General features: G+C 43.7%; 2 protein-coding genes across 2 annotated transcripts; both read right to left on the bottom strand.

Moving 5' to 3' along the window:
- Window positions 1-272: 272 nt before the first annotated feature.
- LOC115621504 lies at window positions 273-6,610 on the bottom strand. Its single transcript, XM_030515173.1, has 4 exons — window positions 6,433-6,610; window positions 2,396-2,443; window positions 1,411-1,800; window positions 273-818 (listed from the first exon to the last, which is right to left on the bottom strand). The coding sequence occupies exons 1-4, from the start codon at window positions 6,542-6,544 to the stop codon at window positions 373-375; spliced, it is 996 nt and encodes a 331-aa protein (XP_030371033.1). The 5' UTR covers window positions 6,545-6,610; the 3' UTR covers window positions 273-372.
- A 4,903-nt stretch (window positions 6,611-11,513) lies between these two features.
- LOC115621014 (chymotrypsin-2-like) lies at window positions 11,514-12,377 on the bottom strand. The gene has a single exon (XM_030514534.1). The coding sequence runs from the start codon at window positions 12,375-12,377 to the stop codon at window positions 11,514-11,516; it is 864 nt and encodes a 287-aa protein (XP_030370394.1).
- Between the last annotated feature and the right edge of the window lie 3,467 nt (window positions 12,378-15,844).

Below are 15,844 nucleotides of genomic sequence, written 5' to 3'. Positions count from 1 at the left end.
TGCAGAGAACACACTAAATGGTAACCACACTACAAACGGGGCGTCTATAATTGCCACACTTGCCAACAAGGATGGGACTTGGACTCTCATCGACTCTTCCTTCTTCATTTGAATATGATAGTTGCAACGGCTAACTCAAGAATGGGGGAAGGGGGCGGCAAAGTGACAAGGTACACAAAATATATAGAACATACATACATACATGCATACTACACACTAGGCTAAGGTCTGCTCCTCTAATTCGATTTGTTTTTATTTCGGTGCGACGCTTGGGACGATCGCACACTTCGGGTGGGTTAGACTGCCGCTGCCGGTGCGGGCAGCTTTGAATTCGACAAAGTCGGGGGTCTACAATGCGATGCACGATGCCCTTTAGAAAATGAAATCTCCACAGTCCATGGCGTAGTCGAAATCCTCGCCGCCCAAATCCTCTACGCCCGTCGAATGAAAATCAAATCCGCCAATGTCCGTATGATAAACGGCACCGCTGCACGAGGTGTCGATGAGGTTGGTGCAGTGTGTTGTAGGCAGTGCGTGCAGCGTAAAGGTGTCCTCGCATTGCGACCAAGTCAGGCCGCCACTCCAGACGCCGTTAGGCAACGTGGCCCAGCCCCAGCCGTGGCCCCAGGGCAGCGCGCACGCCAGCGATGCCTTCGAGTCGGGCTTCTTGCTCAGTATGGCCACCGCCGCGTCGCTCTTCACCAGCGGATTTTGATTGTAGAGCGCACGTTGGGTGGCCAGCACCGATGATGAGGTATGATGCTTGCTGCTCCCGTGCGACGCCGCTTTTCGCTGCTTCACCTCGGAATGAGTGGCCGCTGTAAGGAGAGAGGAATAAATCAGATCTCAATTAAACTCGAATGCGACACTAAGCCTTTAATAGAATGTTGGGCACATTTTAAATTCACTTCTGGAACTGGCATGCAAAAATAAAGTTCCAAGTATGTCTGCTCATTGCAAGGTATTTCAAACCGAAGCGTAAATACTACTTAATATATTCTCGCTAAGGCTCGCTCTGAACTAGTTTTTGGAGAGAGCAAGATAGAGCAAGATAGATCATCATCAATCCTGGTAGCAAACGATTACCAACCGAGGGCAGTACTGTCAGGTTGCTCGGCTAGGAAGGCGACGACATTAGAGCCTGTTTCTTATGCGACTAGCCAACTGTAGTAGGCCCGCTGTTTCCGTTTTCCATTGGCCTGTTCTTCACTCTTTTTTTTAACGAAATTTTGATAGACTTTTAAGATAATACACAATAACGAATTGCGCTGCATTAACTTGTTCTGTTTGTGAGAAACTTTTTTGGTTACAATCTTCATCTTCCTGTATCAATGGTCCCGTAGCTTCAAGTCCAATCATATCATAAATTAGCGACTGTTCCTAAAACCTTACAAAGGGGTAAATACTTACGTCGTATGCGCACCAATGGACGTCGTAGCACATTCATTAGATGCGGCTTGTCCACCACAAGCTCTATTTGTGGTGGTGGTGGCAGCGTTTTGGTAATAGCGTCGATCCAGTCGCTAACCTCCTGCTCAGACTTGGCCAGCATCCAGTAGACCTTGGAGCGTTTGCGTCGTGACCCCAACGCAATTAATTGGGACACACTGCAGCCGTCTGGCAGTGGGGGGCGACGCGGTATCTGTCCAGTCCAGTGCGCTATGGCCAGCATTTCGGGGGCCTCCTTCACCAAAATCTTGCCCGCAGGTGAGGAACGACCTGGCTCTGTAAACCAAGCCATGGTAGAATCATCATAAAGCACAACCCACTCCTCGGCCCAGCGATTCCAGAGTAATTGCTCTGCGGAAGAAAGCGACGATTATGTAAGCTTTGGCCCATAATTGTCCTTGCAATTATAGTGGGAGAGGGGGGGTCGAGGCCTGCAGCGCCTCCGATCAATCCCCATGCACATACAGCCTTGGGCATGCACAGATCATGAGTAATTACACTTGAAAGCATGAATGAATAATTTCTCAGTCGCCCTGCCCCAGCTCCATGCAAATGTAATGCTGACGCCTCCTCGCCCACCCACGTGGCCCACTTCCGCCCTGCAGCTGCGTCATGTTTGGGGCCCTGCTTGTGCCTATTTGGCAGATTGTCACATGTGCTGAGCTGTGTTGGCTGTTGCTGCTGTTGTTGCTGCTGCGGTTGTCGCTCCTTTCGTTGCTGTCGTTGTTGTCGAGCTGCTGATAAGGGTAGTCGTAGTCATCGTCGCAGTCAGTACATCATAAACCGTGCTCATCCATTACGCCTGTGTCCCATCCATCTATCCAGCTGTCAGTCAAGCAGTCACTCAGTCGGTCGGTCAGTTACAAATGCGGGTCGCATTTTCAGTCTCTTTTCCGTTCGCATCATCAGTGCCTTAAAGCACTTCCCTACTTGGATGGATACTTACTTTTATAGCGCAGTAGGTAGCCTCCTTTAATTTGTTTGCCGCCAGCGCCTGCAATTAGTGTAACAGGGTTAGTGAAAGTGAAAGTGGGAGAAAGTAAGGCAGCTTAATATGTGACAATTAAATGGAAACGCAACTCCCACCGCATCGCCCATTGTTTGGCCTTTAATGCGACCAACGCTCGCCTCAAGGCTCACAGACCCAACCCACTGGCTACTGAGATTCTGCGCTCACCATTCGAAGCTCCAAATGTGTCCGCGTTTCAAAGGAAGCCAACAAAAAACGCACCAAAGCGGAGCACAAAAAAAAAATGCAATTCAAATTTCCGCTTCTCTCAAATTGGCAACAACAGTTCACGCGTCAGGGACGCAGCCCACGAACCGTCAACCACCGCCAACGACTGCCCACCTAAGCTCGAGCTCATCTCATATTCATCCGCAATGGCGTCAATTTCTATTCCAATGCCAGTGCGTTTGGGAGGGGGCTGAAAAAATATCAGCGGTAAGCTTTTCGCATGTGCTGGGTCAAGCTTCAATCTGTCGACTCTTAAGCCATTTTTTCCAAATTGGAATATATACTTGTAAGTAGATACTGACATTTTACAGAGTTAGAAAAGTCAGATGAGTCCTTAGCAATTATAACATTTCAGAAAGCACATAGTTCTTCCTTGTTGGCTTTTATGGATAAATATATTAGCAAAAGGTGCGACTCATATTAAGACTGCATCCATGCATCCTTTTTGTATCCTGCACCCAAATTCTCCAAAGACCAAGAAAGGACGAATGTTTTTTTGATGCACTCCCCCGCTCGCATTGCTTATATAAGCGCTTGCCTTCAAACTTGGGTTTAGACCAATTGCTTTAATGACAAAAATACAATCTACAATCTATCTTTTGAGAGCTTTATGAGTTATAGAATGTGCACATCTTAAAAAGTCAGAATATAATATAACCTTTTCTTATCCTTAAGCTTACCCACTCTTTCTCATGCTTATCTATCTTTAATCTCACCCATACACACGAATCTACAAAACCGAACACAATATTGCAGCACAGATTCTCCTCTACATACATTCCAAGCATTCAGCCAACTCTTTCACCCATCTAGCTGAAATAAAACAAGATAGAACGCTACAGTCGAGCAAGCCCGACAGTAAAATAGCCTGTACTCTCCACAAAAAAGAAAAATTAAAAAAAAAAAAAAAAAAATTTAAAAAAAAAATTAAATTATTAAAAAAATGAATGAATTAATTAAATTAAATGAGAATACATGTTTATGTTCAGTTTTAACAGCATACATTTACATCACGTACCTATGCGTGTTTATATGCGTGTATGTATGCAGCACAAAGTTGAACCAAAGCAGCAACAACAACAACAGCTGCGGGCAGCGCTGCCGACAGAGGCAGCGCATGAGCAGCGATTTTACTTATGGCTATAACTTTCTACAGAATTGACCTATCATGATGAAATTTGGCATACGGACACATTAGTACTAACTGGATGTACCTACCAAAATTGATTTCAAAATTCCGAGAATTACGGAAGTTATAAGAAAAAACACGAATTGCGGGGGAGTGGGGGGGTGCATCGAAAAAAAACTCAAACTCGTACTTTCTCGGCCTTAGGAGAATATGGAAACCAAGTTTGGTTATTCTAGCTCTTATACTTTCTGAGATCCTTGCGTTCATACGGACAGACAGACGGACAGACGGACAGACGGACGGACGGACAAGGCTATATCGACTCGGCTTCTCATCCTGATCAATAATATATATACTTTGTGGGGTCTGCCACGCCTCCTTCTGTGTGTTACATACATGCGCACAAAACTAGTATAGCCTTTCACCCTTTGGGTACAGGCTATAAAAATACTGATGGATATATTTAGATTGGCAAACTCCTCGTATTGATCAAATGAAAAAATACGAGTAATACATTAAAGTAGCGTCAGCTTGATTCTAGAATTCCCTATACTTTAGCCCTTTTTTCCATCAATTATTTTTGAGCAATCCCCTATTTCAATGAAACTTCAGATTATTGTGAAAAATTCGCGCAGAACAGATTTAACTCACAACTACAAGATACTACTAAGAATTTTGATTACCGATAGTTCCTATGGCAGCTATTCAAAGTAATGAGGATATGTATTGTTTTTAACTAACTTATTTATAAGTTTATTGTCGTCAAACCTTTTCATCTTGCCAGCATTTAATTAACTATAAAAAGGGGGGTTGGCCACGTCTCTATCTACTGGACTTTTAAGCATAACTTCTTAACTTTCAGTTCAGTACATATACGGGTATAATTTATAGCCAAAGAATTTGTTTGATTTATGACTGGCTTAAGCAAATACTTACCAGCCAGCATGCTCGTCTGCTGGTGAGATAAATAATAACTTCAGACTTTGGGGCTTTAATGGCAGATGCTCTTCAAACAGATTTCGCATTGTCATTGAGAGCACTATAGAAGGCAATATCTTTCGCCAGACGATTGATTGATGGCAATCTCGTCAATTCCACCGCTAGAGCGTAAAGTGGATTTTCAGCAACCTATGACTGCACTTGAAGAATAAATATGTCATCACCAGTTCAGCATTTCAGCATTTGAGCCTCGATGGGCCTTCAGTGGCCAGCAGGCCGGTTGAATTCCACAATTCCACAGAATAATCGGCGCAAGTAAGTCAACCGAGGACTGCGAATTGGCATACCCAGCAGGCTGACAATGAGTGTTTGACAATTTGTATACGAGTATGTACATACTATACTATGCTCCTAGTAGTATAGTATGTATTGAATGGCTTTCCATGTAATAAGCTTACACAGCAATTGAGAAAGGTTCGAGGCCTCGAGCTGTAATTCGCTCGTGAAATTGTCTGCTTTTCGGCGTCGATAACCTGCATTCAAGGCAGGCAGCAACAACAGCAGCTCGACTGCACAAAGTGTCGACAGAGACAGGGAAGGAGGCAGAGGCAGAGATAGAGACGTCGACGCCGACGCCGATGTGAACGTTGAGAACGAGGTCGCTGAAGGACACTGCGATGTTGCAGCTGCAGCCGATGTTGTTGCTGCGGATGCCACAGAGGTTGCTGCTGCAGGTTGAGCGGCAAACGGACAGCATGTGTGCCACTTCAGTGCACTCATACAAGTACATGCCCAACCCTCATACACACGCACCCCCATCCCCACACCCACACTCAGACCCATACCGAACTTAGTTTAAATTGCAAGTGGCTGCAGACGACAACAACAACAGCAACGTTGACGACGACGACGACGACAGGACTAGGTAGCAACATCAGCCGTGTAGAGACATAATTGTTGGGCCATCGTTGGAGCATTGCTTTGGTGGCTGAGGGGAGGGTCGAGGCGACTGGCTGTGCTGTGCTGTGCATGTTGCATGATTTATGCACGTGGCTGCAACCTGCCGAGGCATTCACTTGACTGGCGCTGGCGCTGGCGCTGTCGTTGTCGTGGCTGTCGTCGCTTTAATTCACTTTTCCTGACAGCGTTCTTGTGTACTCGTTTATAGTATGTGTGAGTGTGTTTGTGTATGTGTATGTGTACTCATGGGTATGTGAGTGGGTGTGTCATTTAGGGTTGGGGCTGTGGCTGTGGCTGATTTCTACTCTTCTCTTAATAATTTAATGAAAGCTGTAGGCGGAGGGCGTGGCAGGCCTTTGATTGCTGTAGAATATTGTTGTTGCACGCCCATCGTAATCAACAGACCACCACCAGGACACCAGGACAACAATGCATCCAGATAGAGACCTCCACACTCACACAGACACAGAGGCACACAAACACAAACACACATACATCACTCACACTTACGTATGTACGTGTATGTACACGGAGAAGCGCGCGCTTTGTGTCAGTGTGCGAATTCATTGAGAAAAATAGGCAGGCAGGCAGGCAGCAGACCAGCGAAATCACAAAAACGAGTTCAAGGGTTTCGTCAAATGGGGGCAGTCGCACACAGACACACCTATACACTATACACTATACACAGCTGTTGGGGCTGTGGCGCCTTTTAACTTACCCATTTGGTGTTGCTGCTGCAGCTGATGTTGTAGTTGTAGTTGCTGCTGCTGCTGAAGCTGGATGGAGGACGTTGAGCTTCTTGGCTTCACTTTGGAGCACATGGAAAACATTTTATTGGCCGTTGGTTGGTTACACGTTCGGCTCAGTTGTTAGTTGGCAGCTTCGTTAGTTAGTTTTGAAATTGATTTAACTGTAATTCTTCAAACTTAAAACGACGCTTGCAATTTAATATCGCGATAGCACGAGAGTTCAGTTCATTAGCGTTTAATATTTCGTTTTCATTTGCGGCAAAGACAGCGGCTTAGAGAAAGGCGTGGACGTGTGGCAAGAGCGACAGCCAGAGTGAGAGTGAGAGAGAAAGAGAGACGCAGAGGTGATGTCAGCAGCGACGCGACACCAGAAGGAGCAGCAAATGTTGCATGTTGCTAAGCAGAAAGAAAAAGGCGCGCGTTCCGTTATCAGCGACCAGTAACCAATACCAGTAACCAGTACCAGTACCAGTACCAAAAGCAGCGTTGTCAGCGTCGCTTTCGTTTTCGTTGAGCAAAAACTTGTTCGCTTTTTTCTGCAGAGTTGTTGCTCGCTGTTGTTGTGCTTGTTGTTGTTGTTGTTGTTGTCGTTTGTAAATATCCCGAAAGACCTCAATGAATTCCTTGTTGTAGTTGTGTTGTTGTTGCCAACATCTCGGCGTTTATGGCTCTTAAATGGCAAATGACTGAAGCACACAAACAGAAACGATGCGTGACTGTCGATGGGGCTGTCGTCTTCGTCGTCGTTGTTGTTGTTGTTGTTGCTGCTGTTTTTGTTGCTCACGGTGATGATGCTGATGCTGATAACGATGAGTCGTCGTCGTCGTCGTCTGTACTGTTATTGTGTTAAAAGGCCAGCAGCGGAAAAACAACAAATACAAATACGCCCTGCTAATTAGATTCTCTATTGTTTTTTCCTGCCTCGTCTTCGTCGTCGTCGTCGTCGTCCTTTGTTGCCTGCTTTCAGGCGCTGTTCGCTACAGTCACTGGGATTTGAGTCGATGCCACTTTTTGCTGGCTTAAATTCTTCCACTTCAGCGACAAACACAATCCAAATCCAAAGCAATCAAACTCCAGCGGGAAGGCGGGCGCAGGCAGGCGGGACATAAACACGCACTGAATGAATGCTTCCTTCGTTCCTTCCTTGGACGAGAAAGGCTGTGTGTGGGCGTCTAGTCGCGTAGGACAGAGGGGATGAGGGTCGCCAGACAGTGACAGTTGCACACTTGTATTATATAGTTTGAATAGAAAACGAAGCTAGAGTCCGAGCCCGACTGCGATTCCAAGTTCGAGTCCGAGTCCGTGTCCGAATGCTTCGCACTTGCCGCTGGCTGCGTTGAAAGCGAAATGAGACGCGAGCAAACACAAACGCACGCAACATGCACCCAGCGTTTAGTTTTACAGACTGACTGATTTCCTTGCTTTTTTTCTCTAGTTGAGCACTATTTTTCTCTGCTCTGTCTAAATTTTTCCGTTGGCCATTTGATTCCGCTTTGCGGCTAACTGGCACTGGCTTCTGCTGTGTCTGCTGCTGCTGTTACTGCTGTTACTGCTGCTACTGATGCTGCTGATGCTGCTGCGTCCACTCGACGGCTGCGTTGCGTTTTCACACCTCAGTTTGGTTTAACGGCCGAGACTCAACTGAGACACTGAACGCTGCTCGGCGGCTACTGCGATGCCGAGCGCGTCGCCCGAAACCGAAGCCAAAGCCAATCCGAAAGCTCTCGTTGAGGACTAGGACAACAGCAACGACACACATCCGACGACTCCGACAATACACTTAAAAAAAATGATGAAGAAAAAGCGCTTTTTATTTTGGAGAAATTGCATTTTTGCTTAAATTAATTAATTCCAATTGAGGGCAACTGACTCAAATCAGCTTTTAAAGTTGTTAGGCCGAAAGTTTCCACAAATGTGTTCATTTCATCCAGAAACTAGCCAGGGGGAAACAAAAGGTTATGTTCATACATACTAGAGTAAAGATTTTATTCATTAGCTGGTTGAGCTCGACACTATTGCGAACGAGGGTAATACGGAAATCGAGTAGCGAATAGCAGATGAACACTTGATATTTAAAAACAAGAGAGAACTCTACAGTCTAGCAAGCCCGACAGTTAAATACCCGGAAATTCCAAAAAATAAAATAAACTCGTCCTTTCTCGGACCTAGGAGAATCTAGATGCCAACTTTGGTTATTCCAGCTTTTATAGTTTCTGAGATCCTTGCGTTCATCCAGACAAACGGACAGACAGACAGACGAATGGAAATCGATTCTCTCGTCATGCTGATTCAGAATATATATACTTCATGGGGTCGGAGATGCTTCCTTCTGCCTGTTACGTACTTTGCACAAACCCAATATACTCTTTCTACCCTACGGGTACAGGGTATAAAAAGCACTTACACATTGTTATATACAAGTATATTGTTTAGAGTTTAATTTAGTTTTGATTTTTAGAAATATATGTCCGGGGCATAACTCAATTCATATTGCAAATATTGAAAAGAAATCAATGTATGTGCATCAAATATATGGGTTCCAGTCAAACAGGAAATAGTCAATCCTATGAGAGATAGGGAAAATAAACATCAACAAATAATAGCTGTGTAATAAAAAATTATTTTAAGGAAACACATTAAATGCAGAAAATATTTTTTTATGTTAAAAATAAGCTTTCTTAAAAGGCAGGATTGGCTGCCTTTGCTTGGATTTTAGATTTGTATGCTATTTCGTGAATTTCCCTGAGTGTGTCTGTAGCTTTAGGTCTGGCTTCTGGTGTCCTTCAACGTCCTATGCCAACAACACGGCGCGTTGAAATTCCACTGGCGGCAAACGACCCGCAAACATATGACAGACACAGACACCAATACACAGACACACACACACACACACACACACAGGAGTAAGGCAGCACACGAAGATGCTGCTTTCACTCACAGCCTCCTCCATTGGGGCACTGGAGCTTTTATTTGTTATTGCGCTCTCACGCGCTCTCACACGCGCTCTTTTGATGTGCGTGAGTGCCGCCAGTGTCAGGCCTGTGTGCGTGCGAGTGTGTGTGCGAGAGCCTCTGTGTGTTAGTAGGTTACACGCCCACACACTTCCCTCTGTTCTTGTTGTTGTTGTGTATGTGTATGTGTCGTTGTTGCTGTTGTCTTTCACTTTCGGTTCATGTTTTGGACACACCACAAGTGGGGCTCGCTGCCGTCTCTGGCTGCAGCAGCGACGGAGACGGAGACAGAGACAGAGACACAGGCAGCGCCAGCAGCGGCAGCAGCATCTGCTCGAAGTCTTATATACACACTGATAATCAGTAATAATGCGCTGTACAACTATTGGAATGAACCGAAAGGATATCCTTTGGTACAGTCGGGATACGATTAGCTAATCCAGGGCTTGAAAACAATAATGGGCTTAAGACAAAGATCAAGCAATAATATTAATTCACGGTACTACTTCTACAAATATAATGATTTCATTGTCTAATTAAGAATCCCATTCAGTTATTAAGAGTCCAAAAATGAACCAATAGTGCACTAAAATGGACTAAAATCTTCAAACAAGTTTTTTCAAAGTTTCTATAAAATATTAGTTTTAGTTCATGATACTTCTTCTAAAATTATTTCATTGTATCCGTATAATTAACGGAACGTAGGGAGCTATAGCTAAATCAAGCAATAATATTAAGTCACGGTACTACTTCTACAAATATAATGATTTCATTGTCTAATTAAGAATCCCATTCAGTTATTAAGAGTCCAAAAATGAACCAATAGTGCACTAAAATGGACTAAAATCTTCCAACAAGTTTTTTCAAAGTTTCTATAAAATATTAGTTTTAGTTCATGATACTTCTTCTAAAACTATTTCATTGTATTCGAATAATATAGTATACGGAATGTAGAAAACTATAGCTAAATCAAGCAATAATATTAAGTCACAGTACTACTTCTATAATGATTTCATTGTCTATGTAGAAAACTATAGCTAAAGGAAGTGAAAGGACATCATTTAATGCAGGCCGGATATGAGCTTATTAAGCTCTTATAATGGAATGATAATATATTATAATTTAAAGATCAAATACTAATATTAATATGACGTACTCTTCTGTAATGGTTTCATTGTCTTATTAGCACAACTTACGAATCCTTTTTAGATATAAAAGTAAAATCAAACTATAGTTAAATGAGGAGAAAAACGATTATCTTATTGAACAACCAATATTGCTTCAAAGTGCTCCACCGAACTTTAATCTTAATCTTTAGTACTTCCTTTAAAATGATTACACTGTGCAATTACAACCACTTGGAATCCTTACGTCTATTGGCTCTTTCAATTTTAAATGATCTCTGATTTATATACCATTTAAATTAACTAAGGAGAGAGGCACTTGCTAAGAAACTTGACAAACCTGCAACGTTAGCTCAACTATATTCCATAAATATGGAAATGTAGATTCCCAGAGTACAAATTATAAATCCTTAAACAGGTATTATTATTTAATTAACTTACATAATCTTTAAAAAGGACCTTTTAAGCGTGGCATATTACTGAATTCAATTTGCCGAATGCTTGTACACAAGATAAATGAAATAAGCATACGCGTAATACTTTGTGCATATTATTTTTATACTTATATGTTAGTTGCCCAGGAACCCACTTTTGTTTTTTAAAATCATCAAGTCGAGAAGATAAGACAAGACGAATAGGCTGACCCCAATAGTTTCTCGAAGTGCAGATACATATTTTCCAAAAACTCTTGATTCTTGACTTCAGTAAAAAAAAGGCTTCGGTAGTCTAATTAAATTTCTCCTCAAGCTTATTTATGTGAATGTTTTTACCACAAACTCCTTTTTAATTTAGCTTGAGTCCCAAGTTGGTCCCATAGGAAGGGAACCACAAAATAAACAAAATTTCAGCTAAATTGGCTTGGACTATTTTTTAAATTTGAAATTATAAATAAGAACATTGTGAGAGCTATCCTTTATACTGTACCTCATATAAAGAATATACTTGTATAATGTTAACTATCCGTTCATATTTAGCTCATTCCTGTTCAGCTTCGCATTCCGTCTTAGTGCCGTCGCCATCTTTTTGGCAACCACTTAGATGTGTGCGTATAAAGTCGTGATAGTACGCAATGCTGGCATGCGCATCCGGATAACCTCGGGCGCACGGCAGGCCCCAATTGACGAGCGCCACCAGCTTGCCGTTGTGCACGAGCGGGCCCCCTGAGTCCCCATGGCAGGCGCCCTTCCCCTTGTCGTTGAACGTGCACACATGTCCGATGTCCACACGGCTGCTGTTGTCGTGGGCCGCACGGCATTCCTCGAAGGGCACATATTTCACCTCGAGGCTCTGCAGCTGGACAGGCACGTCGCCGCCCAGCGACATGGTTCCCCAGCCGGTGAGCAGCAGCTTCTCGCCGGCCGCCAGCGGTTCATGATCGAACTCCACTGGCTGTGTGGCGTTGTCGAATACAATGGACTCGTTTAAACGGAGCAGCGCTATGTCATTGCGATACATCCGCGGCTTGTAGTTGCAGTGCATGACAATTTTGTCCGGATAGTACAATCTGGAGGCATTGTGCTGCAGATTCTGCGTGCCAGTTAACACGCGGAACGCGGAAGCTTCTTTGCCAATCACACAGTGCGCCGCGGTGACAATCCAGCGCTTATCGATGATGGCACCACCGCACGAATGGTGCCCGCTCTTCATGCCTTGAAGGGATATCTGATAGGGTGCCAGTCCCTCAGCCGCTTCCTCTCCGCCCACAATCCGATTTGTAGTGTACTGTGGCGGATATAGAATCTGCCCCAGGATGCCCTGAACGGACAGGAGCAGCGATAACTGCAAACAGAACGACATGGCCAGCAGTTGACTTTGTGGGCACTGAGCACTGCAATCCATTCAATTGGACTCTTATAGGCTTTCCGCGCGCACATCAGTGTGCCGGTCACGTAGCAGCAACGAATCGTATCTGGCTGTGGGCATTGGTGTCGACTTGTGACTCTGATTGTGATGGTCGGCACCCACCCACTGGGGGAACTAGAAGCCAGTTGATAAAAGCCGTCGCGTACATTTCGAGTTCACTTTTGTGGGTCACTGGGCGCGGAGTACGCACACATAGGACTGCATTTACATTTGAAAGCCCATTGCCAGGCTAAATTTGATATACTTGTAGGCTTCAACTTAAAGCACATCATTGAGCTGTTTTGATAAAATGATTCAACCTGAGATGTTATTTAACAGAATTTTCGTCACTTGGGCTTTCCTTCGCAACACCACTTTCAATTGAAGAAAATATTATAGTCGGAGAAATTTCGTTGTCACAAGCTATTCATTAATTTTTCCATATAAAATAATTTGGCGCTCAAAAACTGAACGCAAACACTATATTTCAGAAAATGATTTTCAGAAATCTCTCCTAAACTAAAAGAGTTTATGAAAGTTATCTTGAAATTGCAAAGAACGCTTAAGCAATCAATTGAATTGTGAGCATAAGGACTACATACGATGTGAAATTCCACTGAAAATTCCACACGGCAAGCCTGCCGTGACTTGCCCATCCATCATTGTCGCGGAAACTCTAGCACTTTCCCTTGCTTTATGATGAGAGTTGTTCAATATTAAGCATAATTCAAATGTCACTCCGATTATGTGTTTATGGCAACTTTTGTTTAAGTGAGAATAGAAAACTTTTACCTTTTTAACCAGAAACTGTTGCAAGCAGCTTTGACATATGTGCATGTACTATATGCTTATACATTTATTTAAGTCTTATTAAATGTTTGCAACCGACGGACAATTCCAATCCCCCTATCAATACGTCTTCACTATGCTGCTCAATTAAAAAATAGATACATGTGCATATGAACATATATATGTATGTGTGTTTGTGTATGCGAGTACATATAGAAAGCATTCTGCCTGCTACCTTCGCCTTATTCCGCTGTATAGCCTTGGTGGAGACCAAGCAATTACGGCCTCAATCAGGCAGATCTCTCAATAAGCGAGCGCTCACCTGCAACCACTTGCCTTCCACCGGAATCCCTCAATGCACACACATTCACATAATATTTGTTTTGTATGTATAAAGCGACCCAAAGCGCCTCCCCCCCGCCTATCCCACACCACGACCGCCCCAACAATAAGAGCAGCAGCAACAACAACAGCAAGGCATTTCATAGACTGCCTGCCATCGTCCACGTCGTCGTCGTCGTCGTCATCGCTATCGCCACCGCCATCGTCATCCTCATCATATTTTTCATCATCATCGGCTTCGTCATGATGATCAACGGCAGCCTAACAAGCAGCAAAGACAGCGACACCGACTCTGCCGACTCATATTACACAGAATCACACACACACACACACCCACACACTCATACACTCACACACTCAGCCATCGGAGCTTTGTTATTTGTGGTACTTTTGTATGTAAAACCAACCTGAAATCACTTAAGCAGTTTATTCTGCATAAAAAGCAAAAAAGAAGCGACGAGTACGAACGTTAAAGTCGCGCCAGTCCGACTCTTGCATACCCTTTAGCTGCAACTACACCCTGCGCTTGAATACTACTCATGCAGCATCGGAAGCATCAGCAACATATTGAGTCGGTCCAGAAGCAAAGCATACCTTTTGCACTCCGTAGTTGAAGCTGGGATCCCAACTTTCTTAACTCTTTCCCTACATCTACTGTTTTTTGATGACTAACAAATAATTGTTTTCCAATTATCAAATACTTCGAAAATTGTGTTCCGATTCAATGCTCTATTTCACTTAATAATCTAAAACAATCTCTATATCTCTCTACTGTGTACAAATGGTTCTCCATAACCATTATATTGTACCAATTGTCGCTACGGGCGCTATACGTATGAAATAGTGCACCGATTTTGATAAGACCTCAAAAACTCATGAAACTGAGATTGAATATATTGTAATAGATGACATTGTTGCTTAGCAAGAATGACTTTTACAACAAACGCTCCTTTGGCAACTACTATATTTGATAAGTACGTGTATCGTATAACTCAGAAATACCGGATTGGGTTGAGATTGTAGCTTTAGTTAGAGGGGTCGATTCTATGGCAGATATGAAATAATGCGCCTATTTACGGAGTGTAATTAACTTCCTATGTCGAGATTGGTGTCGTTAGCTCTTAGGGCTTAAAAGTTATTGTCGTTCATACTGACAGACAAATTTGCATCGATTTGTATAGACATGCTGATCGTACCGGCGTATGCACCTATAAAATGGGGACAGCACACCACGTTCCACCTGGCGTCTAGACCTTTAGCCATGCCCTTACACCCATTGGCTGCAGGGTATGATACGAGAGGAAGGGCAAAAACAACAAGGAAATGCAAAAAGCTGCTTGTATAGCAAGAGGTTTGAGGTAGAGGAGCCGCTGCCGTGCCTCTATTGAAACGTAATGCCTTTATAAGTGGCGTTAATTTGATGCTGTTGTCGTAGTTGTCGTCGGAGGCGTCCCTGCCCCGCACCCCTGCAATAATAAATCAATTTTAAGTTCATTTCTTTTAGAAATTGTGTCGTCCTCGTCTCGGGCTGCCGAGCCTGCAATACAAATACAAAGACTCTGATTCGTACTCGTACTCTTCGTACTTTTCTAGTTCAGCGGCAGCTTCTTTCAAGGCCTGGGCGTATTCACTTTCGGTTTCCAATTACACACACAAACATACACACCCGCACCCACGCCCACACCCACACACACACACAAGCATGATTTTAAAGTAAACGCTGCGGTGACACGGTTTTCTGGCTGGCGGGCGGCACCCGCCCATTTACCCATTTGCCCATTTGCCACCCACACTCCTGACCGTGACACAATTTCCATTGTTGGCACCAGCACCAGCAGCCACCGCAGCAACAGCGGCAGGATGTGGAATCACTTGTAATACACACTCTGCCACTCTGCCACACACACATGTACACTGGCAGAGAACACGCCCATATGGCTGCTCTATATTTTATCAATTGAGCGCAAACATTAGTCAAGGTAAACAATTCGGCCAGCAGGCGGCGGTGCGGGCAAACTTTCAATTCCACATTTATTTTTGCAGCAATGTACAAATGTTTATAGGTATCTGCATACACGTATGTGTGAATGCCACTTGTTGTTGTCGTCGTTATGGTTGTGTGTGTGGTTTAGTACCATTAACAATAATTTGGTGATTTGATTTAAGGCTCTAGTTGTTTACAATTCTTAAGTTTCTACATAGTATGTATGTATGTGCGGTCCTCATTGGCAGCACTACAAGCAAATAGTTTCGAAAAATGAACAAATAAATCAATTTTAAAATCGAGTTCACTTTTGTTCCTAAAAGCGTTCAAAATGTTGTTATTTTACAAG

The sequence above is a fragment of the Scaptodrosophila lebanonensis genome, unplaced genomic scaffold, assembly GCF_003285725.1.
Source record: "Scaptodrosophila lebanonensis strain 11010-0011.00,11010-0021.00 unplaced genomic scaffold, SlebRS2 tig00000024-arrow-pilon, whole genome shotgun sequence".
In the NCBI taxonomy this organism is placed as follows: Eukaryota; Metazoa; Arthropoda; class Insecta; order Diptera; family Drosophilidae; genus Scaptodrosophila; species Scaptodrosophila lebanonensis.
This window is presented reverse-complemented; position numbering and strand designations above follow the sequence as displayed.